The sequence below is a fragment of the Drosophila tropicalis genome, unplaced genomic scaffold (assembly GCF_018151085.1).
Source record: "Drosophila tropicalis isolate 14030-0801.00 unplaced genomic scaffold, ASM1815108v1 contig_845, whole genome shotgun sequence".
In the NCBI taxonomy this organism is placed as follows: Eukaryota; Metazoa; Arthropoda; class Insecta; order Diptera; family Drosophilidae; genus Drosophila; species Drosophila tropicalis.
In genome coordinates this window covers 5,631,536-5,654,627 of record NW_027173338.1, presented here as the reverse complement: position 1 = coordinate 5,654,627, position 23,092 = coordinate 5,631,536, and the positions used below count along the sequence as shown (strand labels likewise).

Below are 23,092 nucleotides of genomic sequence, written 5' to 3'. Positions count from 1 at the left end.
AACAATGAAACAAAATCAGAGTTATAGTTATATAACAAGCTCCTTATTGTCTACAGCTGAAGATACGACAAAGTTTCAATATCGTTTTAAAAAGATGAAAGAAGAAGGATAATGCATATAAAAAACGTTGATAAACTTTTTACCTTCATTGGCAAAATGAATCAGAAACAATAGTTAAAAGCATTGGTAAAAGTTTCTAATAGCATGTGAAAACAGCTTAAAAACTTGTTTTACTAAAACCACAAATTATTCCAGTCAATTTTTTTCTCAGCTACATCAACAATTGCAACAAATAATCAAATATTAGATTACTAAACATTTTCTACTAGCACTTGGAAAGAAAAGTGTCCACTTATAACTTACATACATGCATATACTTACATTCAAGTAATTACATATGTTTGTAAGTACGCCCTAAAACCTGCTTTTCTCTCAAGTAATTTGTTTTTTAATAGCTCCTCTTATTTTGCTATTTGATGAATCAATGCATTGAGATAGTTAAGCTAAAAATATAAAAGTCAAACAAACACGATTCTCAGAATTGAAGCGTGTCATAGATAGAGAGATTCTTATTTATGTTTTTATATATTATAATTGAATTAGCTGAGAATATTCTTTATTTTCGGTTTGTTTGTAAGCAATAAATGAATGAAATGAAGCAAATTTGATATCAGTAATCAAATTTCTACTTTAATTTCCTTGAAATGTTTTCTTTTTTCTCAATGTTGATATTAAATATGTGCAACATTTATCAGACTTATCGCATGAGACATTCATTGTCATTGAATGAGAGCAATCTTTGTTTAACTTAAATAACAATACTTTAATTTAATATGTGTCATATTTAAATATCTCTTGTTTATACATTACAGAAGTTTATTTTCCTTCCAGTTCCGTCTCCCTTGTTTATCTTCAAATAAACTTCGCCTTTGTATGAGGTGTTATCATTAAATAATGAGATGGAAACTCTGAAACAAAATGCATTCAATTTATTTAAAGAATCTCATTACAAATATTTAATCCTTTGGGCAATAATTTTAACTAGAAAATAACCTTGAGAATATGCATAACTGATAAAAAGTGATCGTTCAGATTTATAAAATGAATATATTAACAAACAAATGGATAAAAAAAGCTTATATTTATTGGAATCATCCTAGTTTTAGAACTTAAAACTGATTAGAAAACTTAAGTAAAGGCAAATGTTTATAGACACACCTTGTTTAAATATAATATAATCTGATGTTTTATTTGTTTAGGTTTAGATAGATATATTCATAATTTTATGGGCCTATCTCAGTCATAGTCATTAAAGTATTCAAATGGCGGTTCAATGACTCAAAAACGAATTCAAAACTTGAGCTCGTAAAACACCTGGGACTCCAATTAGTGTGTGCAGTTGCCGCCTCTGAATTCATTTATCTGAGGCTTAAAAATTAATAACAAAACAAAAATAAAAAAGATCGTAAAACAAATGAAATGAAGTAGGTAAGTCCTCTCGCCGACTTAGGTATACCGTGCACTAAGTAAAACCAAAAAATACAAAATTCTGAATTCTACGACAACAATGGAACGGATATGTCTCCGAAGACAACTGATACCCTTAAAAAGCACGTCCTTGGCGGACTACAGGATGAAATTAGATCAAAGACAAGGCAAAAGATCTAGGACAATCGTGTGGATATGGCTAGATGGACCCAGCTATTGGTGCTGAGAAGGAATATATATCTACTTTTGGAGTTGGAAAAGCTTCCTTTTGTCCGTTTGGTAGTTTTAATATACCATTTCACCCTATGAGTGCATGGTATTAAAATTCGTACATTAAAAAGGTTCAATTTTTGTCTACACACAATTTCCAACCATGTGGAGAGAGTGTGTGTGTGTGTGTGTGTATCGTCTGGTATTGTTAATTATATACAATTGAAATTAATTTCATTTACAAGTTTACAAAGTGTTAAATGTATCTTATAGATGCAACACCACGTTGAGGTCAAGAACCTAAAGAGACAGAGAGAGAGAGAGAGAGGGAGAAAGGGAAACATCTGCATCGACAGCATCTCTTCCCCCACACAATTGACCCTTAACTCATTTGGCATAATTTAAAAATTACTTAATTGAGAAAGATGGTAAATTAGAAAGGGGAAGTATACAGTTTTTTTTCTCCCTCTTTGGTATGGGAAAGTCAAGCCACTTAAAGAAATTTACAAATTTTGTTAACTGAGAAAATGGAAAAATGTATACATAAAACACCCCAAGAGGGATGGAAAATAATTAGAGAAATTTTCATATACATATGTTAATGCTCATGTCCATCCTTAGTCCATAAAGCAATTAGTTAACATATGAGGGCCAATATCATTAGATGGCTTTGATATCTCAAACTGACAATTTGACAGTTGTTAATTTCATTTTCATTTCATGCTCAATATTTGAGTGAAATTCCTCATTCGATGTGAACTACGCATATAAAATAAACTTCTCTTCGATCTGGTTAAGCATAAAGTATCAGCAATCTTGCATAATTCTCCAAAAATACATCAACATGAAACGAAATAAATAAAGAGGATGAGATCAAATGAGAAGCAAGCCGCAAAAAATTCATCTGACATCACCCGAAAAACAAGTCCCCAAAATGTTTCGCTTAATTTCCAAACACACACACACACACACATACAAGTATATGTGCAATTTTTTTGTGTCAAAAAAAAAAAAAAAAAAAAATAATAATAATAACACAAAATTCTAAGACCCAAGCGAAATAAATTCCAAAAAAAAAAAAACAACTACAAAACACGCAATGAAAAACTGAACCAAAACTCACTCAAAATGTTGTTTTTTGAGTGTGAGTGAAACACATGAATGTTGATGAGTAAGAGCGTGAGTGGCGCTGCAGTGGCATGGGGTCGTCAATGGCCGGTGGTTGCTTGGGATTATACCCGAACCACTCAATGGCTAGCCTCTAGCTGGCATTTCAAAAATTACCAGACATCAGACGACTGTCAAACGCCGTACCATCAAGATCTTACGCTCGATTCTTGAAATATAAAAGACAAAAAGACCAAAATGGTGTCAAGTGTAAAACTTATTCTGGCCCTGACCATCTTGGCCACTCTCGCCTGCACGGGTACTTACTAAGCCTTTTTGTGGAAAACATTTCAAATATTTGTCAATTGAAAAATGGAAATTCTCTTTCGTAGGCTATGCCATCAAATGCTATCAGTGTGAGTCTGTGTCCAATCCAAAGTGCGGTGCTCAATTTGAAGCCGACGACTCTCTACTCTTTGACTGTGCTCGCATTGCTCCACCACGTTTCCTGCAGACTTTCTTCCCCGTACGCAATGCCACCGGATGCATGAAGAAAGTCGTCGAAGTTGGTAAGTCAAAAAAAAAAAAATCAAATTCTTGCAAAGTGAAGAGCTTAACATCAACCACTTTAACCACAACCCACTATGATGTCATTGATGTCCTCATACCCACCACCAAAGAAATATCTAAACTAAAAGAAACCAAACAAAATAGGAAAGAGCCAAAAAGTCAAAAAACAAAAGAAGAGCAAAATTCGTCACTTAAGCAATTAGCTTGATTAATTTTAATCACAGGCTGACTATGTGTTGGTGTATGTGTGTGTGTGTGGGTGTGTAGGGGTAAACTAAGTTCCACTATTAATACATAACATTAATTATAATCTTAGTTTGGGCGTAACTCAAATTTATATGTAAAATAAGTATAATTTATGTGAGAAGCAAACTCAAACATTTCTTAGGCAAATATTTTTAGTTTTATATATGTGCATATTTATTGAGATGTCTGCTTTTTGAATATATATGGTTCATATTGGAAATAAATATATCATCATTGAAATTTAAATTTGGAAATTTCTTCAAGAGAAAAGTTTGTAAATTTCGTTTCTTTGTCATACAAATTTAAACAATATTTTCTATATTTAGGTTTCTTTTGTTGAAATAATTGACAATATTTTTGACTCTGCTTTCATATTGAATGAAATCAATTATAAATTAAGTTTCTTTTTAAATATTTTTCACAAGTTTTAAAGTAATTTAAATAGATAAGCTTGAAAGAACAAACTGTTTCCTTATTAATGTCGTCACCATTATTTATATTCAATTTATTTTTAATGTAAAAATTTTTGTTTCTGTTCCTATGAGTAGTTCATTTCTTTTGAAACAAAAATTTTACCTTTGTTTTAATAATTAAAAATTTTTATTTTTCTTGCTCGATTCCCAAAATGGCAAATGAATTTTTCATAGTTATCTCATTATCTCGCTTTCAAAATTAGTTATTTTTTGAGTACTTAAAACTAATTAAAATGTTCTGGTTGACGCTTCTCCTCTCTTTTCTTCCTTATTGTATTATGGTTTATCTTTCATTGTCATTATCAAGTGAACTCACTTGCAATTATTTTGCTTTTGAAATGTATTTAGAAAATCCAGAAGTATATTTTTCGTTGTTTATTCTTGAACTTTTGAGTATCCAATTTTTTTTATTTCTTATTAAATATTAACATTCTTTTTTAGTTCTTGTCAAAACATTTCGCCTAATGGCTGGTAATTAAGAAATGAATTTTTATATTTAATCTCAGTTATTAATCGGTTTTAGGTCAATCTTTCAAAAGAAGATTATTTTTTCATATGTTCAAGGCTAAAACTAGTTGAGAATTACAAGCGAATTAAGTGAAAAATTTTAGAATTATGTTAGCAAAACTTAAAATACTAAAGTTATCCCTTCTGTACATTCCCTTACCATCCCTCTCGACCAAATTTATTTAGAATATATTTTATATATAGTACCAAAGTTAATACTCCTTAGTATGACTCAAGCAGAAAGATCTGGCAGATTTAGGTCTATTGTATAAAGTCAGTATAGATGTGTTTGAATACTTGAATACTGAATCATTACTTAAGTTAGTAATTGAGTAGTTAAATTTGCATCAAGTTTATAAACTAAAGTACTTAAACAGTGCACTGCAGTGAATAAAGCCACACAAAGTCGTATAGAACATTTATAAAGTCATGCAGAACTTCTATAAGGAATTTTGGGATAAAGTTAACTTTATGTTTAAATGTTTTTTTTTCTTATTTATTCTATTTAAAGAATACAAACATATTTCTTAAAGTTTTCTACGATGATTACATCATGTCAAGAATTTTACTTGTAAATATATAAAGTAAAATTATTTCATAAACACATTATATACATACATATAAGAGTTGACAAAATCTAATTAATATTCTACATGCTCACAACCACAAAAAATTTGTTAATAATATTTATATCTGTTGCTGAAACATTTCTGGCAATGTTTCGAAGTATTCATTTTTTATAGCTATATCTCATTCCAAGCATCTTTTAGATATAAATGTGAATCCACAATGTATAGCAGGCAATGCCCAACCCTTTTGATTTGTCACAATTTAACAACACCGATCGTGTTGATATATTGTTTAGTATTCAGTTTGAACTGTCTGTTTAACATTTTTAGGCAATTAGCTCGATTGTGTCTTTATAGGTGGATGATGCCATGCCTAAAAAGAGAATTTTATATCGTATTTACCTTTGACTGAAGCTGGAGCTCAATAATATTTTATTTAAAGTTAACAACTTGGCAAAACTGATCACTAGACTATTAAAAGTAGCTATTAAAACGCCAATCATCAGTCATAAATTAGTCATAGATGGCTGTATAAACAAGTATCTCGTAGTTACACAGTGTGCAAGTGGGATGGAAGGTGTTTGTGTAATTATTTTCAATTACATTGTCATTGTGGGCTGTTGGCTTTTCGATTGTATCAACAATTAATCGAATAGACTTCAATTGTTCATTATAAAGCAATGGAAATGTTTAATTGTTTTCCTTAATATTTTTACAGTTACCGGACATCCAACAATTGCACGTAGCTGCTATTTCGGTGACATTATCAACACTCATGCTGGATGCCAGGGCGATCCCTCATTGCCCTTCTCCAAGGAGCTGAGCTGTGACGTCTGCACCAAGGATGAGTGCAACGGTTCCAGCTCCCTGGCCCCCATTGCTGTTACCATCTTGTTATTCTTTGGCCTGGCCCGCATGTTGGCCTAATTCCTGTTTGCCATTCAAAACATTCATTAGCATCAAATTTGTATCTCAGAGTTAGTTACGCATATCGCCAATCTCAAATTTGTATGTGCTTTTCATCAAAAATTTTAATTTAATTGTAATTTGTATGTTTTGCAAGCCTGAAATCAATTTTCCCACATTTAAATTATGAAAATAAAGTGAAATCTCACAAAAATTTAAGTATTAAGATTGTCAAGGAAATGGAACTGCTTCGATCATGGGGAGATAATTACCAAATACTAAATCTTATTTTCCATATATTTCTATATATTGCTTAAAACTATTTTCAATTAACAATTAAGCTATTGAAAATAAAGAAAGGTAAGTTATATATGGCCAAGTTTTTAGAAGTAAGGAATCGAACTGGGTTAAATATTTCACTTAAAACAAAAAAATTCTTTGGGTTAGCCCAAAAGTATTCTATTATTTTTTACACAAACATCTTAATATATTTATTTTTATTGACTAATTGATTAATGATTAATTTTTCGACTGATATGACATCAAAAATTCAAAACCAAATCAACAAAATCAAAGTGAATAGTGCTAAAATGTAATATTTAACATTTTTAAATCAATTAAGAGATGCTTTATAAAGTGTGAGAGTCTAAAAACTTAAATTTATTATTAATCAAACTCTATATAAGCCAGATCTAATACATATATCAAACAGATCGTCCAAGCTAACTTAAGAGTGTTTCTTCGATACAGTGACTGATTGAAAATAGTTACAAGAATCCCTAAGGACGATGGACAGTTTACTTGGTATACTTTACGTTTTACAAATAAAACGTCGGATAAGAAAAATATCATCATCAAAATGATCTTTCAAAGAAATTTACCTATATTAAAAAAGGCCAAAATAAAACATACATATTTTCATTTATAAAGTTCGGACTAAACCCATGCAATAGCATCACCATCTAAAAGCATCTTCTAGGACGAAATACTTACTAAGAATCAAACTTTACTTTTGTATGAGCAGCATCAAATTATGAAGTGATAACGTCTGTCAAATCGATGCTTGAATAAAGGTCACATTTGGTTTGATTAGAAAGGTGAGATGAAGCGATTACAAGGTAAGATTTTCTTCCCTCGCGGAATTGATCTCAGAGAGAATAAACTGATTTAGTTTCCCACACCAATCCGACGCGAAAAGGTCTAAGTTGCTCTGGTAATTTTATAAAAAGTATTTGGAATAATCTTTTAAGAAAGTTTTTTTGTGTTTCTGAGAGCCTGACTAATCTATGAGTAATTGTCTTGATCATTTCAGTTGATCATGTTTCAGTTTATGTAGTCTTTTATCTTTAGTCTGTCTGGAAAGTTATGAGTTATGAATTACCAAGAAATACATTTCCTTTGTCCGATGCATGGATACAATAAACAATGTAATAAAATTCTAAATTCGGTGAGGCAGAAAATGTTGTCGAACTAGAAAATAACCAGTCTGATATCAAGTCAGGAAGATATGACTGCATTGCGCAGTCACTTGGATTTCAATAGAACGTTTTAAATTTTTCTTTCAAATTTCAGATGACTGTGAAACGTTACGACGTCAAGTTATAAATAATTGTAGTTTTTACTCGATAATCGAAAACCAAAGACTAAAAATGCTGACAAGAGTGAAACTTACGTTGGCTTTAAGCATCTTGGCCTCTTTCGCCTGCACGGGTAATAAATGAGTATTTCAAATGGAAAGTGTTTAAATATTTGTCAACCAAAAAATTCAAATTTTTCCCTCTAGGCTATGCCATAAAATGCTTTGTGTGTGATTCTATGTACAATCCAAATTGCGGTGAAAAATTTAAAGCCGATGATTCTCTACTGTTTGATTGTGCTCGCATTGCTCCACCTCGCTTCCTGCAGATTTTCCACTCCGCAAGCAAGGCCAGCGGATGCATGAAGAAAGTAATCGAAGTTGGTAAGTGAAAAATGGAATTCATTTATCTCAACCACCAATGAAAATGCATCCCAATGACATCAGTGATGTGCTTATAGCTGCTGATAATCAAAGACCTCCGCTTCGTTATCATCGTTTTCTTTCTCACTTCATTTACAGTCACGGGAAATCCAACAATTGCACGTAGCTGCTATTTCGGTGACATTGTCCACACTTATATTGGATGCCAGGGCGATCCCTCATTGCCCTTCTCCAAGGAGCTGAGCTGTGACGTCTGTACCAAGGATGAGTGCAACGGTTCCAGCTCCCTGGCCCCCATTGCTGTTACCATCTTGTTATTCTTTGGACTGGCACGTATATTGGCTTAGTTCCTTTTTGACATTTGTAATATTCATTTTTATCAATTTTTATAATAATCAAACTCTTAAAATTATCCAGCTTCAGTATATGATATTTAGTTGTTTATACTGATGAAAGGACAAGCGAAATGATGTAGGTAGTTAGACTTCCTTTTATATTACACATAAGAGATACATATATAATTCATAATTCCAATGAATACAAAACGTTCAGCCCATAAGTATGCTACACATTTTCTACACTTAAACATCACATATTCCGGTAGAATTCGAAAAGAGCATTCAATATTTTGAAATGCAAGTGTATTGGCAGTAAAATTGTCAAACTCAAATGTTAAATAAGTCGCTATATATATTAGCAAAATAAACACTGGCTGGTAAATAATATTACTTAAAATTATTCTTAATCTTGTTAGCTATAGCTATCCCACCAGTCGTATACGTTATGTCAATCATAAGTACACAAAGAGGCGGATGAGTTTATATATGGTCAAGCCTGTTGATCCGCCACTGAGCGTAGGAGTTTCAAATTTAGATAATGGATAAGTACTCACTTACAGTACTCATAGAAGAAAGTGGTAATGTTAGTAAGGACATGGAAATAGAGCACTTTCAAGGAGAAATTCAGGATATTAATCATCAGTTCTTGTCTACAAATTGAATATGAGGTTCCATTTACATATCTCATCATTTAAGGCTTGCCACAATAGTCCAATTATAAATTATGCCTAAAGAAGAAGGCAGCCGAAACCTTTGCATGTATGGGCCATATTTAAATTTCACTCTCCTCCCACACTAGCACACTCTCACACACACACCCTCTCATACCTGGGAGGGGGATAGTCTTTTATTAAATAAATACTCAAGTAAACTCTTTTGGAATTCTCTTTTGGTTGCCTGATAATGAATGCCAGAAGTGCCAAAGAGCTGTTGGACTTGCGCTCTCTAAACGCTACTTGCCTCCTTCCACACACACACACACACACACACACACATGATGTGTGCTATAAATTCTTTCTAGCAAACTAAAAGCCAAAAAAAAATTCATTAAAATTAGACAAATTAAAATGCTGAGCGATGACGCCAGGCCAAATGGCCATAAAGTTGCCTCAGAAGAGAGAGAGAGAGAGAACCTCATAGAGAACACTAGAAGAGAAAAAACCAAAGAACAGCCAAAGGAGTTGATTTGGAATTTTAGTTGCGGCATTCTTTTTTAGTACAATTTTGAACTCAGCTGACGACTGTCTGAATGACGGCTGAAGGAAAGAAGAAACAAAAAGAAAAGGGAAATGGGAAAATAACAAACAGTTTGAACTAGTGTGAGGGGGAAAATCGCCAATACAACATTCATTGTGGAAAAACGAAAAAGAAACGCTCGGAAAACGGAAAGGCGCGTGTTTACGCTTTCGTTTTACGTGCCGCAAAACAAAAACAACAAAATTATATGTAAAAATAATTTATAGAAAAACCAACGAACACACACAAACAAACCAATTGTATATACATATGTGTCTGTGTACCTGACATATGCCGAAACAGCCAAAAAAATTAAATAAAATATATGTATATACATAAAAGTTTTGAGTCCAAAATCGGTTCCGATACGTTTCGTCTGAATTGCATCTCAAGTGGTGGCGAGTGAAAATCATTATAAGTCATCAACAGAAAAGCGGAGCTAGACGAGTTTATCAACTCACCAAATGTGAAAAGGCAAACATTTCATTTTCCTCTGTGTGTCTGTAGAAAGTGCTACGAAAATTGTTCATTTTGGTGTTGTTTTTTTGTGTTTTTGTTTTTTCTTCATCCAAATATGCCGAATTATTTACTTTTATTTGGCGCCTTCGTCAGCATTTGCCTGGCCACAGGTTGGTTTGGTTGAGAAACAAAAAAAAAAAAAATAAATAACATGAACAAATTCGTTTCTCATCTTTTGAATTTATGTGTTTCATTTCAATGCCATTAGCTTACGCCATCAAGTGCTATGCTTGTGAATCTGTCTATGAGGCTGGCTGCTCTGAAAATTTCGAAGTTGAAAACCATTTCAAATACGATTGTGCCTTCAGTGCCCCGCCAAGATTCTTAGAGAGCGATCTGAGCAGTCCCAATGCCACAGCCTGTCTAAAGCGAGTGTTCAAAGGTGAGTCCATTAAGTTAATGAGTTTATCTAAGAAATTCAGAAAATTATGTGTAATTACTTTTTAAATCAAACTGAGAAATTGGGAAAGACTACTCTCAAGAACAGAGCCTAGGAATTCGCTTACTTAAAGTGGCTAATTCTTTAGAGACAATCATGTTAAAGTAACAAAGCCATCGAAAAGTTATAAACTTGTTAAAAACAATGAATACATTTCCAGCTTATGGCATACTTTAAGGGGCAAAGATTGTTCCTTTTTACGTGTCCTGTGGTAACTTTGTGTTTCTTTCTCCTTTCTCTCCAATAAAAGGCATTCAAATGCACTCTTTATTTAGATTGTGTTTAGATTGTGGTTTAACGAGGGAAATGTGCCCCTCCTTATCTATGAATCTAATCAAATTTTCCTATCCTTGATATCCCCCAGTAAATGGCCGATTTTTCTCACTAAATTTATTATTTAGATTCGCCATTTTGATATACATATATACCTTTTATTTTTCCACTAAAAAATGTAATCATATCTAATTTTTTTAAATAAAATGTTAATTCCATGTTCTCTTAAACAAATGGTTTATATACAGAAAACATGTCAAAACGAAACTAAATTTCTTCCTTAAATATAGACCATTAAAATTAAATAGTTTTCTATTTTGTTTCTATGAGAATTATTGTTTTCTTTTTTGGGACAGAATTCGCTTCAAGAATTATGTGAATTTTGTATTCTTTCTGTGCAGAGAACCTCTTGGAATTTTGTCAATTAATTATAGGAATGTGATGCTAACTTATAGAAATTTTATGCTTTGACATTCTATTTTTTCCCTCCCACACAAATATGGGTTCAGCCAAAAAGTAGGCTACACATTTTCTATATGCACTCCTATGGCATGGCCTAGCAATTATAATAGTTTGAAATCGTATGAACATTCGATCAAACAACGGCCACTTTTCAATAGAACTCAAGCGGGGATATGTTTACACAAAGATTTGTTTACTTTTCTGATATGCTGACTACGCTTGGCGGCGCCTCTCAAGCTTCCTGGAGTCAGAGTTATGTCATCTTCTGTGTTTTTTTGAAGCTCAACAAAAGGGTTCCATTTAGAAAAAAGACACATGGCTTATGTTTTATACTTCATATTAAAAGATGTTTGTTTTTTTTTTGTTTTTTGCAGAGAATGGCATATGGAAATATGTGAGAGGCTGTTATTTCGGTGATGTGAATGAAACGGATATCTGGTGTAGATTGGATCCAACACTTACTGCCGTCCAGAACGCCTCATGTCATGTATGCGATGATGAGAACTATTGCAATGGCGTGAATCGAGAAGTTGCCGATTCTTGGCCTATTCTTACATTTTTAATGGTTGTATTGACCTCTTATATACTCAGACTTAGCTAAAAGACGTTATGTGTTTAATTCAGGAACGGAAAAAACAGAAAAATGAATAAATATTTATTGTTGATATATCAAACCACTGTGCTCATTGGGGAACAATTTGCTGTATTAGCCGAAAAGATGGCAAAAAAAACAGACACAAAAACAACAGAAGAAACTAATAAAAACTAATTTTATATATGTTGAGAATGCCAAATTGTTTATTTGCTCGACGGCCACTAATGAATTTTTTTTGTTTTTTGCTTTACTTTTGGATGATGAACAAGGGCGACCCGCCGACACCGCCACTGACACCGACACCGACACCTTCATCTCCACCACCTCCGCCCACAATGTCAACACGCATGCCGCGCCCCCTTCATTCATCAGGGTTGGGTGGGGGTAAATCAAAATGAAAATTTGACTATATAAGCAAAAATCTTATATAGAATGAGATTCGATTGTTGGTTTTTGTTAGTTTTGGTGTATTTGGCCAGTCAATTTTTCGTTTCAGTCTCGCCTGGGCACCTCATCGGTACGGTTCGGTTTAGATTTTCGAACGGAGAGAGAGACCAACTATGTGATCACCAGCCGCCATCACTTTGATCTGTATGAACAGCCATCACATCTGTGTATCTCACATCTGTGAATGTACGAGAATTTGACTCACCTCAAACAACAAGAAAAAAACAAACGGCGGACAAAACAGTGCGGTCAACTGTTTAAAAAAAGTAGAAATAAAAAAGAACAAAAAACAAAACAAAAAATTGTTAATTTCAGTTTGTTTTTTTTTTGTGCGGCAGCCAGCAATAATGGCAATGCGTGCATTTGTCCTCACTCTATGGCTGCTCGTCATGCTAACTGACGCAGGTGAGTAGATTCCCATCATCTAGTTGCCCATTCCCGTTTTGACACACATATCTTTAACGCACCACATGTCGTCATCGTCGTCATCGGCATCGTCGTCATCGTCATCCATGGCGAAACGCAGCTCGGGCAATTACCTGCTATGAATGCGATTCGGTGAATGACAAGGGTTGCGGGGATGGCGACAACTTTCAGCCCGATGATATAGCCAAAACCAATTGTGATGCCTTAGAAGTACCGGAATATTTGCGAACAACGTATCTACCACCTCCGGACACGGCATGCCAAACCAAATACTACAAAGGCTGTAAGTATAAACACAATGAGTTCCAGGTTCAAATGTGAGTCATTTCAAAATTTAACCTTAGCCCTAGAAGAACCACTTTTCGTGCGACGCTCTTGTTACTTTGGCGATGTATCGTCCTTGGGATTTCAGTGCGATGAACAGCCAGATGCCGTAGCGCCATCTTTCAGTTTCTTGGCCTGCAGCATATGCAACAATGATCTATGCAATACGGCGGCTACTTATAAATCAGCTTATTGGTTCTTACTAATCGCTTTGCCCATACTATGGGCCGTTTAATGGGAGCTGATGTGTCTTTGTATCATCTTATATATCATAGGTGAACCTAGAAATGGGGAAACTTTGCCCCTTAAAGTATGCAATAGGCTGGAAAAGTATTCGTGAAGTTAAACTAAATTTATAACATTCTCTTTCTTAACTTCTTTAAATGTTTCTAAATGATAATTTTTGATCTGCTTATTGCATACCTTTGGGAGCAAATTTTCTTTTATTTTCCCCATCTCTAGATCCGCCTATCACTACAGCACAGCACAATCATCAAGATGTATAATTTAGAGAGCCATCAGCACAACGATTTAAGGAAATATTTTAAGTGTAGAGCACAGAGAAGAACTATAGGTACATATAGATTCTTGATCACAGTGAGAAATCGAGTCGACTTAGCCATGTCTGTCCGTCTTTTCATAGATTGATACTTTAGATTTAAGCCTTTCAATGCACAATTGAGATCCAGTTTGACAATTCGCTGAATCGGAGCACTATAACCTAATATAACAAGTCGAGCAGCCAACATTATTGAAAAAGTAAGCTTATAGAACACAAAAATACTTATCTATAACGATACTTATTTACGATTTCGAAATGACTCACACTACAAGGGTAAAAAAAACTTCGACTTTAGCTCTATGTCGGTTTAATTAATTTTATATTTTCTATCATCCGATCGTTATCTGTATGTTTAGAGATAACTTAAATTTTAAGCACGATTCATTTGAAGCCAAAACAAAGCAAGACTAACATGGTTAAGAAGAAGTCGTTATCTGAAAACAAACAAATCCAAAGAATTCAAATACAATTACAACTTTTATGTTAACAAACAAAATCCATTCTTTCATATTTTTTTTGCAACATTTTTCATTTTTATTTTTATACATCGACTAAAATGATTTAACATACATACATATATATATGTTATCAATAATTTGTTTAATGTAATGTAGTCTGGGTATACATATATATATTCAATATATTAAATTTAATCAATTCTTATTGTGTGTTTGTTGTTTCTTCTGTGGTTTTTGTCTCTGTGTGAGTGTAATTATACTTTATCAAATATATGCATAAATTAAAGTACAAAAACAAAACAGAAGAAGATAATTTATTGACATTGAATTTGAATAAACACACTCTTTGTTTCAATTAGCTAATAAAAAATGTTTTGCACACAGATAAGTATAATCCTATATATAATATTCCAGTTTTGTTTGTATAAATTATTGATTCAGTTTTCATTTTTTGTTTTTATTTAGGTATATAACACATCACTCTATATAGCATATATATATATATATATTGGGGGTTTACATAGGTAAAGTACGTATAGTGTATTTTTATAGTGTATGTATAACTGTAGAAAGGGGAGAAACCTATTAACAACTACTACACGCATATAGAGAACAACAAAAATTCATTCCACAATGAAACAAGTTAAACAATTTGATTTATTTACAAAAGTTTGCTTTTTTTTTTTTTTTTGGTTCGAAACAACATTATGCCAAATACTGCTCATATATATATATATAGATCAATCCACAATCCTTAATCGATTTAACATTTATCAATCAAATAAACTCTATAAATATATATATGTATGTGAAAGAAAACACTTTTGAAACAAATAACAATACAAAAATTGATTTTCAAAACATTTTACGATATATAAATCGTTTAATGCTGCTTAGATGTATGTGTATATATATATATTTCTTGATAAAATTGCATAACAAACAACACAGAGAGTTTGACTTTTAAACATCTAAAAAAATAAAAAAAAAAAAAAAAAACTGATAAAGAAGAAACATTTTTAATTGTTTCAAATATTATTTGCCACCTCTTGTAATTTATTTCTTAGCAGGGATTTGCTTCTTTTGTGGAGTACCAGCTCCGAAATTTCTTGAATCTGTGTCTGTGTGTGTGTGTAAGTGAGGGGATCTGAATATATTTATCTGTCTGACGTTGACAATTCTAGGGTCTCAACTACATACATATGTAGATACATGGATAATGTATAATTTTTTCGTTGTAACAATTCGCTTGAGTAAAATGTCATTTTCATAAAGAGAAAGAGACCTCAAGAGAGAGAGAGAGAGAGTGAGAGAGCGAGAGAGTAATTATAAGAGATAAACAAATTGAGCTAAGCATAAATAAAACATAAAATTGACTAGAAAAAGTGAAAAGTAGTTTGTGTATGTGTGTTTTGGGTGTTGTTGTGTGTGTGTTAAAGAAGTTTTTGTTTGTTGTTTTTTTTAATAAACAAGAATTTAGTTTTTGACTGCTTTGTATGGAATGAATCTTATATAGAAGATAAATATTATTATCTATTTTGAATTGTAATACGCTTGACTTTCGCTTTTACTTTTGGAAATGAGATCAATTTGTCATGCCTTTAGCTCAATTTCTCACTATCTCCCATGCTTTCCACTCTCCCATTCTGCGTCTCTCGCTTTCTCATTCTCTCGAATGACATTATTTGAAATGTTTTACAATTTGATGAGCATATTTTAAGTTTTATTTTTGTTTTTGTTTTGGAACAGCAGCTAAACACTTTAGAAATTGTTTAAACATTTGCGACCAAAATAAAGAAAAGTTTTTATGGTTTCTTTTTTTAATTATTAATTGCAATAACATTATTTTCTTGATTTCATTTATCAATTGTTTTTTGTTTTTTTTATGTTAATAATTGCGGCAAACATAATAACTATCATTTAGAGACTTAAACAGAGAACATTTCCAATGCAGAATTTTTTAAATTATAATCATAATAGTTATACACAAAAATTAATAGTAATTGTAATAATAATAATAATAACATTTATAATCAATTCAGTCAAGTCAGTAAATTTGGTTTACAGAAAGAAAAATAATAATAATAATAGTAATAATAATAATAATATAATAATAGTTATTAAAACATAAACAAGCAACAACATTTCATTTCTTATTCTCTCATTGTTTTTGTTTTCTGTTGGAGTTAAGGAATATATATCTGTCTATATATATATATATATATTGTTATATTATTTGTTGCCTGCTTTGCTTTAGCTCATTTATTATCGATTTACACACATTATAATTTAGGATTATATATATATATATTTATTTGTTTTGAAATAACAATTATTTTTCTTCATATCGTCTAAATGAAATTTCAAAGCTTTTGCGTTTTGAAACATTTTAACTCACAGAGTATTTGCATTATTGATTATAGAATTTTCTTTCTTGTTTTTGTTTATAAACTTTTTGTTTTTGTTTTCAAACATGTAACATTTAACACGACATCGATAACGATAACGATTACGGCTGCTGCTGCTGCATGGCTATAGTTTTTTGTTTTGTTTTTGTTTTCATTTATAAATAAATCTTTCTAAATGTTTACACAGATTTTATTTTGCTGCCTTTTACGACATCCGCACAGACATTGCGGCACTGTAAGCATTCCATAGACACATATATATATATATGTATGTGTATGTGTGTGTGGCTGTGTGTGTGTATGTGGGTGTATATAGAGCAAACAACGGGCGGGGCGGGAGTTTGGGGGCGGGGATTAGCAGTTGTTTATGTTTTTATTTCTTTTTTGGCTGAGCACTTGATCATCGGCGGGCAATTTGGTTTTCGGATTGAACTGAGCTTCTGCTTCTGTTTTTGCTGCTGCTGCTGCTTCTAATGATGATAATTGTGTTGTTTAGCTTAGCTGCCTACAAAGCCATAGACCTCGAGGACACGTATCTCGAAATCACCGGATGGACACAGTGGAGGATTGTTAAAGGTCTTGCAGCCGTCGGTTTTGCCAAAGCGTATATTCTCATCCATCCAAATGGCTTGACCCTCTCTAAAAAATATATAAAATGAATGTCATTTAGTAACAAGTTTCTAGATTGATACAGCTAAAGAGTTAGAGAAAGATTTAGTAAGTAATTAGTCAGTATAATCTTCCTCTTTATCAAGGTTATTGGAAAAACTAAATATTTACTCCTATTCATTTACTAATTGTTCCTACGCTTTTAATGAAAGATATATCAATTTATATAAGTAAAAAGATAAAAATCCCTTTAAGGCAATCTTAAATCACTTAAACTTTGAAAATCTTAAATAATTTAAACAATGTTTTAAACAGAAGATTTGAATGTATTAGTAAAAGCTTAGTTTTGCGATAAGAAACAATTTTTGATTTCATAAATTTTCTAAACAAACAATTCATCTCATTAATTTTCAAACCATTATATTTTTCTTAAATTTTCTTTAAATTCAGAAATATTTATTGTAAATTTTTATGCATAAAACAAAATTTGTGAAAATTTATTTCATGTGTTATGGTTTTTAAGAAGATGCATAAAAATTTATAGTAAGTTTTTTGCTTGAAAGTAAATCAATTAAACATTTTTGTGTGTATGAAGAAATTTTAAATTTAAAATTTAAAAAAACAAATTTATTATTAACTAAAAATGCCTACTCTACATATTCTATTCACAATCAATTTGCGTTTTTTATGTCTATGGAAAAAGTCCTTATTGATTACTTTAACATTATTTACTTACCCTCCGCCAATGGTTATCATTTTGGAATCAGCTGCCATAAATAGCTCCGAACTATGGCCCAAATCCTTATCACCTTCAATGCCCACCCAAGGGTATTTGGCTCTTTCGGGATACAGTGAGAACAGGAAGGTTTCGCCTGTGCCAAAGTAGGCCTGTCGCTGGCCCTTGTCATCCTTGACATTGCGTTCAAACCAACGCGATGAGCAGTAGGCACCAAATACCTAAATGATGAGTGATCAATGAAGTAATTGAGTTGTTTCCTCTTCAAGTGATGTATTCTTGTCGAGCTTACCTCATTATTGCACGTCTTGATCATGAGCAGAGTGGGCTCATGCTGTTCCACTCGGACATAGAATGTTGTCAGCGAGCAGCCATGCTCCTCGGTTGTATAGAGCAGCTTCGGTTGGTACATTGTTATGCGGACGGGCAGCCACGACCAGAGAGTGAATAGCTGGATGAATTTAAGTGAATCATGAATTAGTTTTGTTTCAGTTAAGTTTGGTTTGGTTTTTGGGCAAATTGAGAGCTCAAAAATAACTACATATACTAATAAAACAGAGTAACTAGTGGGTATATAAGAGATAAGTATAAAAGGTAAGTAAGTAGGTAGCAGTTAGCCAATCAATTAGGTAGATATTAAAAAAAAAAGAATTAGAAACAGAAGACGGAAAAACAAAGAACACAAAAATATATATATAAATATATATATATTCTGATTAGGGAGGCGGGGAACTAAATTGCCAAGGAAAAAAAAAACAAACTAAAAGCCAAGTTAAGTTTCAATCACAACAAAACAGGAGGAGCTACATTTTTGCATTTGTTTTTTTCTTTTATTTTCAAAGCAGCTGTGCTTGTCAAACTGTAGGTAGGCTTTGCTGCGGCTTGGATTGCGTTTTTGGTTTTGTTTTGTTTAGATTATTATGAATGAGTAGAAAATTTTCTGCATGTTAGATTATAAAAACAGGAAGACAAAAGACGCTCACAGGACTACTTAGTAGATGGACATACGCATGAAGATTGAATGTATCTAATTAGACGCTGCTTTCAGAGTATCTAAAACACACTTGGAAAGGCTTATTATATATATTGTATGTATATATATATATATATATTTGGAAGACGGCACAAAATGACAATGGAGCGGGATAATATACAATTTTACATAGTGGATGGAATGGATTCTGGAATGTTGGTGTAAGTATGTGGGATGGTTTTTGGGCATTCACTTTTTGAAAACATGGAAAGGTTCTTTTTTTTTTTGTGGTGGGTGGGTTGGTGGTTGGATGGATGGTCTAAATGCAACAATGCATATGCTTACAAATTGTCTATCCGTCCAGGTTTTAATGAAATTCGTTGTGCCCGGTAAACCAAAATGCTATGAGAAATATATATATATATTTGTATATATGTTTTTATATTAATGTGATTTATGTGGCTTATGATAGAAGAGAAACATCCTTAGATTGGTTTTATTTGATTTTTGTATGTAAGAAAACCAAGTCTAAATCATTGCCGTTCATTAATAAGGATAAAAAAGAAAAGATCTTGCAATTCTTATCTAATTTAGAGACTTTTTAAGTTTAAAGTTGTCACTATTCAAAGTATTTATTGAAAGATTAAGACATAGTTTAATTACAAAAAGATTCTCATTTAGGAAATTTATTTTAGATTATGAACAAGAAGAGTCATTCTATTCTATATTTTTCCTTTACTATATTCTCAACATAATATTTTTATATCGAAATTTATAAACGGTTTTAGTTTTTGAGATTTGTTCTCCTCGAAATGTATAAAGATTTAAAATTAAAAAATAGTTAAAAATGATTATTTTTTTTATTTATTTGAGTTGCCTTCGCACTAAAAAAGACGTCATTACACTCAAGGTGCTGCACTTGAAACGTTTTCACACATAGTTATTAAGTGTAACTTAAAAAGAAAAACAAGTTAATGCCACTTAGTGGAAGATAAATAGAATCGATAAGCAAAGTGCTAGGCTTCAAAACAAATCCCAATTTCCTACAATGCAAAGAAAACCAATCTAATTAGTATAGTTCGTTCACAAAAAGTATCAGAAGTTTATATGATCTAACCCTACGACTAATTTGCTTTGGTAGACTTAGACTTCAGTGCTGCTGAAACTGTAACTGGCTGGTAAGAGATCAATAAAAAGAAATCAACTAAACAAACAGAAACTCGTAATAATTGATAGAAAATATGATAAAATGGAAAAGGAGGTTTTTGCCTATGACCATGCATGGTTTCATATATGACAATCTGTGAAGAAGTTGCAAAAAAGCATCAGTTGTCAGGTGCATATATAGAGTAAACTATGATCTGGCAGATATTACGTTTGGGATAATATATATATATATGTGTGTGTGTGTGTATGTATATGTATGTATTGTGGCATAATTGAAGTAGTTGGTCTTTTATAACGAGAGGGGGGTAAAAAAACTTACATCTTCATTCGCACAAACTTTACTTTTCAGATTATGTATGGGATAAACGCCCATGGCAATGGCTCTATGACCAGGCGACTTTTCGCCCTATATGCATATATATATATATAGTAGATGGTCAATTGTAAATGTTAAATGATTAATTTTTTGTTGTTTTGTTTTTTTTTTTTTGAGAATGTATTTGTATATATGTATGGAAATTGTGTATGATCGAATTATGTTGATTAAGCGCACGCATTAGTTTTGGTTTTGGTTTTAGTTTTCGTTATCATGATCATTCATAGTTGCCAAGGCAGCAAAGAAAAGTACAAGAAAAATAGAGAACATTTTTTATATAACAGTTTTTTTCTTCTTCTTCTTTCATATATGTATATATATGTGTGTGGGTGTGTGTGGTATATTTTGTATTATGTAGATTTTGATTATTTTGTTTATGCAATTAAAACAACAAAATAATAAGCTGCTGCTGCTGTTGCATGTTTCTTTAGGAAAAACTAAATGAAGCAAAAAACTGATAAATATAATACAGATTTCTGTTTTGTATATGTATATATTGTGTTAGAGAGTTGTAACATAAGAACTGGTGAGTGTAAGAAGAAGCACAAGTTAATATAAAACATAAATTTTTAATTTTGTAACTAAAAGTCGATTGAGTAGTAAATCGAAACAAAAAATATTGAAGAGAACTTTGAAAAACAAAACAAGCAGAATTCTCAAACATCATTCGAAAATATTGTAAATTTTGTTTAAAAACGTTTTTTTTTTTTTCTGTTTTCTATTTTGTTTGCCTCATACCAAATTGCGACAGCTCTCGGAGTGCAGCTTCTAGTTTTGTTTTTCAATTTGTTTTTTTTATTGTTGTTGCAGTTGTTGTAGAAGTAGATAGTTGTTGTTTGTTGTTGTGCAGGGGGTGTTCCATAAGTTTTGAAAATCAAATAAAAATGTGAAGAAGATAAAAAAAGAAAACAAAACACACATACAGATACAGAAAATCAAATACAAGTTATACCATTAGATAAGTGTTTTTTTTGTTTTGTTTGTGGTTGCTGTAAGTATTATATATTAAGAGTTATGGCAAGAAGAGACCTAAGCCCTAAAGAACGAAAAAAAAAAAACTATAACTGACTGCAGCTGATAGAAAGAGAGTGAGTGAGTGACAGAGAGAGAAAGAAAACTGTGCTGTTTGTCTAACTTAATTGATTTTGTAGTTGTTTTAAGTTTGTTGTTTCTTATTGTTGTGTTTACGTGTTTCGTTTCGTTAGAGTTTTTGAGTTTTTTTTCGTTTTGAAATTATTTCAATATAATTTTTGTGGAAGATTTAAATTCTCTCATACCTCACGTATGGTCAATGTATGTGACATCATTTGTATGTTGACCTGCGACTGACTAGTGGGCAGATTATCACTTGAACGCGATTTAATTAATTGCTTCGAGCTGCTATTGAGCACAGAGCGGCTCTTTAATAGCATTTCAGTCTTGATAGATATTCTAGATATATATTGGGTACTGCAACAGAAAGAAAATTCAATTAAATATAGTTCTAACAATGTGTATTTGTGTGTGTGCTTACCTCAGTCCCCTAATACTAAAAGCGGCATGAAGCAGCTTCGCTGGCGACACTGTTATCTTTTTACAGAACTTAATCAATGCATTGCCAATGTCATTTTTAATATTATCCGGACTCCATTCGTTGTTCGATTGGCATTCCTTGTGAAAGAGATTGAGTATGACCAAGGCAACGCGATAGAGCACCTTGATGCCCTCATGGAAATAGCAATCCATAATACGCACAAGATGCTGAAAGGGTAGACCAGCTAATATCCACCAGCACCAGTCCATGAAAACGCGTTCCAATTTCAGGCCAGGGCAAATACGTTGAAAATACGAAACGGCACTCTTCTGTAAAATGTTTTTGAAATACATTTTAAGCAATTTTTATATTTATTTTGAATTTCATTTCGTCTTACCGTATGCTTTTTAGCTATTTGCATAACTGTCTTCCAAGTGACCTCATGCTGCAATTTGGTTTGATTGATGAATACCTTCTCTTTGCTGGCCACCAGACCAGCCAGACAAATGTAGGCCTCTTCCTCTGCAAATAGAAAAGGAGAGAAAAACCAAATAAGTAAGGTTTAAAAATGGAATATACTTAGGTATAAAGGACAGATGGAATTTGATTTGAGACCTATTCTCGCTTTCAGTAAAATATTAAGTTTACATTTTCTTTAAAATCTTTCCATTAGTCTTTAATATATTGAAAACAATATAACCCAATAGAATGTTAATCTTTGAAAGTTGGCTTAGAAAACGGAAACGATTGACGTATGTTAGATTTGTAGTCGATTTATGAAACGACTCGTAACCGGGAATACTATTTTTCAACATTAATTTAAAATAAAATTGTTTCATTATCAATTTTACGTCATTTAAATTTCACTAACTTCTTAAAAAAGGGAAAGAACAGAAAAATATTCACATTAAATCTTAATTTCATAAAGCTTAAAGTCAATAAAATTTCAAAGTATTTTAAAAATTTCCAAATGTTTAATACTATTTGATGTCTGTTTTTAAAGTCTGATTTGTTTGTGGTTTCAAAAGTTTATAAATTTCTGGCCATGGCCAACTGCCTCCTATAATGTTTTTGTATTTGAACATTTTTTTATGTTTTTTTCATGGACAGAGGGAGAACAGAAAAAGTGAAAACTAGGGCAGAACTTTAAATTCTTTACCGCCTCCGTTTATGCTATGGAGAGGTGCTAAATGAA

General features: G+C 32.1%; 5 protein-coding genes across 19 annotated transcripts in view; 4 read left to right on the top strand and 1 right to left on the bottom strand.

Moving 5' to 3' along the window:
* Nucleotides 1-2,963: 2,963 nt before the first annotated feature.
* Nucleotides 2,964-6,290, top strand: LOC137580997 (UPAR/Ly6 domain-containing protein bero-like). The gene is made up of 3 exons (XM_068295150.1): nucleotides 2,964-3,124; nucleotides 3,198-3,374; nucleotides 5,889-6,290. Exons 1-3 carry the CDS (start codon nucleotides 3,064-3,066, stop codon nucleotides 6,095-6,097), a joined length of 447 nt encoding a protein of 148 aa, XP_068151251.1. The 5' UTR covers nucleotides 2,964-3,063; the 3' UTR covers nucleotides 6,098-6,290.
* A 964-nt stretch (nucleotides 6,291-7,254) lies between these two features.
* LOC137581022 (UPAR/Ly6 domain-containing protein bero-like) lies at nucleotides 7,255-8,461 on the top strand. The gene is made up of 4 exons (XM_068295178.1): nucleotides 7,255-7,289; nucleotides 7,649-7,786; nucleotides 7,860-8,036; nucleotides 8,175-8,461. The coding sequence occupies exons 2-4, from the start codon at nucleotides 7,726-7,728 to the stop codon at nucleotides 8,381-8,383; spliced, it is 447 nt and encodes a 148-aa protein (XP_068151279.1). The 5' UTR covers nucleotides 7,255-7,289; nucleotides 7,649-7,725; the 3' UTR covers nucleotides 8,384-8,461.
* A 1,148-nt stretch (nucleotides 8,462-9,609) lies between these two features.
* LOC137581267 (UPAR/Ly6 domain-containing protein CG9338) lies at nucleotides 9,610-12,026 on the top strand. The gene is made up of 3 exons (XM_068295476.1): nucleotides 9,610-10,239; nucleotides 10,338-10,511; nucleotides 11,678-12,026. Exons 1-3 carry the CDS (start codon nucleotides 10,185-10,187, stop codon nucleotides 11,902-11,904), a joined length of 456 nt encoding a protein of 151 aa, XP_068151577.1. The 5' UTR covers nucleotides 9,610-10,184; the 3' UTR covers nucleotides 11,905-12,026.
* Nucleotides 12,027-12,413: 387 nt separating this feature from the next.
* LOC137580232 (UPAR/Ly6 domain-containing protein bero) lies at nucleotides 12,414-14,314 on the top strand. The gene is made up of 3 exons (XM_068294168.1): nucleotides 12,414-12,750; nucleotides 12,872-13,054; nucleotides 13,116-14,314. The coding sequence occupies exons 1-3, from the start codon at nucleotides 12,693-12,695 to the stop codon at nucleotides 13,328-13,330; spliced, it is 456 nt and encodes a 151-aa protein (XP_068150269.1). The 5' UTR covers nucleotides 12,414-12,692; the 3' UTR covers nucleotides 13,331-14,314.
* A 2,171-nt stretch (nucleotides 14,315-16,485) lies between these two features.
* sky (GTPase-activating protein skywalker) overlaps nucleotides 16,486-23,092 on the bottom strand; it is a 51,483-nt gene continuing 44,876 nt past the window's right edge. For 8 of the 15 annotated variants that reach the window (XM_068294153.1, XM_068294159.1, XM_068294155.1 and 5 more), the window contains 8 exons: nucleotides 22,295-22,419; nucleotides 21,898-22,226; nucleotides 21,662-21,833; nucleotides 21,123-21,152; nucleotides 20,328-20,414; nucleotides 18,161-18,319; nucleotides 17,869-18,089; nucleotides 16,486-17,162 (listed from right to left, as the gene is read on the bottom strand). In XM_068294153.1, coding sequence (XP_068150254.1) covers nucleotides 17,021-17,162; nucleotides 17,869-18,089; nucleotides 18,161-18,319; nucleotides 20,328-20,414; nucleotides 21,123-21,152; nucleotides 21,662-21,833; nucleotides 21,898-22,226; nucleotides 22,295-22,419 — 1,265 coding nt within the window. In that variant the 3' untranslated portion in view covers nucleotides 16,486-17,020. Of the gene's footprint in view, nucleotides 17,163-17,868; nucleotides 18,090-18,160; nucleotides 18,320-19,186; nucleotides 19,244-20,327; nucleotides 20,415-21,122; nucleotides 21,153-21,661; nucleotides 21,834-21,897; nucleotides 22,227-22,294; nucleotides 22,420-23,092 lie in introns of all 15 variants that reach the window. The other 7 variants (XM_068294161.1, XM_068294160.1, XM_068294163.1 and 4 more) reach the window with 4 other exon arrangements.

Bases quoted from the DNA above. Each gene is read 5' to 3' on its own strand.
- LOC137581022 (XM_068295178.1), top strand. From the start codon at position 7,726: ATGCTGACAAGAGTGAAACTTACGTTGGCTTTAAGCATCTTGGCCTCT. The intron at 7,787-7,859 runs GTAATAAATGAG...TTTTCCCTCTAG, and splicing joins GGCCTCTTTCGCCTGCACGG to GCTATGCCATAAAATGCTTT. The intron at 8,037-8,174 runs GTAAGTGAAAAA...CTTCATTTACAG, and splicing joins GAAGAAAGTAATCGAAGTTG to TCACGGGAAATCCAACAATT.
- LOC137580997 (XM_068295150.1), top strand. From the start codon at position 3,064: ATGGTGTCAAGTGTAAAACTTATTCTGGCCCTGACCATCTTGGCCACT. The intron at 3,125-3,197 runs GTACTTACTAAG...TCTCTTTCGTAG, and splicing joins GGCCACTCTCGCCTGCACGG to GCTATGCCATCAAATGCTAT. The intron at 3,375-5,888 runs GTAAGTCAAAAA...ATATTTTTACAG, and splicing joins GAAGAAAGTCGTCGAAGTTG to TTACCGGACATCCAACAATT.
- LOC137580232 (XM_068294168.1), top strand. From the start codon at position 12,693: ATGGCAATGCGTGCATTTGTCCTCACTCTATGGCTGCTCGTCATGCTA. The intron at 12,751-12,871 runs GTGAGTAGATTC...GGCGAAACGCAG, and splicing joins CGTCATGCTAACTGACGCAG to CTCGGGCAATTACCTGCTAT. The intron at 13,055-13,115 runs GTAAGTATAAAC...ATTTAACCTTAG, and splicing joins AACCAAATACTACAAAGGCT to CCCTAGAAGAACCACTTTTC.
- LOC137581267 (XM_068295476.1), top strand. From the start codon at position 10,185: ATGCCGAATTATTTACTTTTATTTGGCGCCTTCGTCAGCATTTGCCTG. The intron at 10,240-10,337 runs GTTGGTTTGGTT...CAATGCCATTAG, and splicing joins CAGCATTTGCCTGGCCACAG to CTTACGCCATCAAGTGCTAT. The intron at 10,512-11,677 runs GTGAGTCCATTA...TGTTTTTTGCAG, and splicing joins TCTAAAGCGAGTGTTCAAAG to AGAATGGCATATGGAAATAT.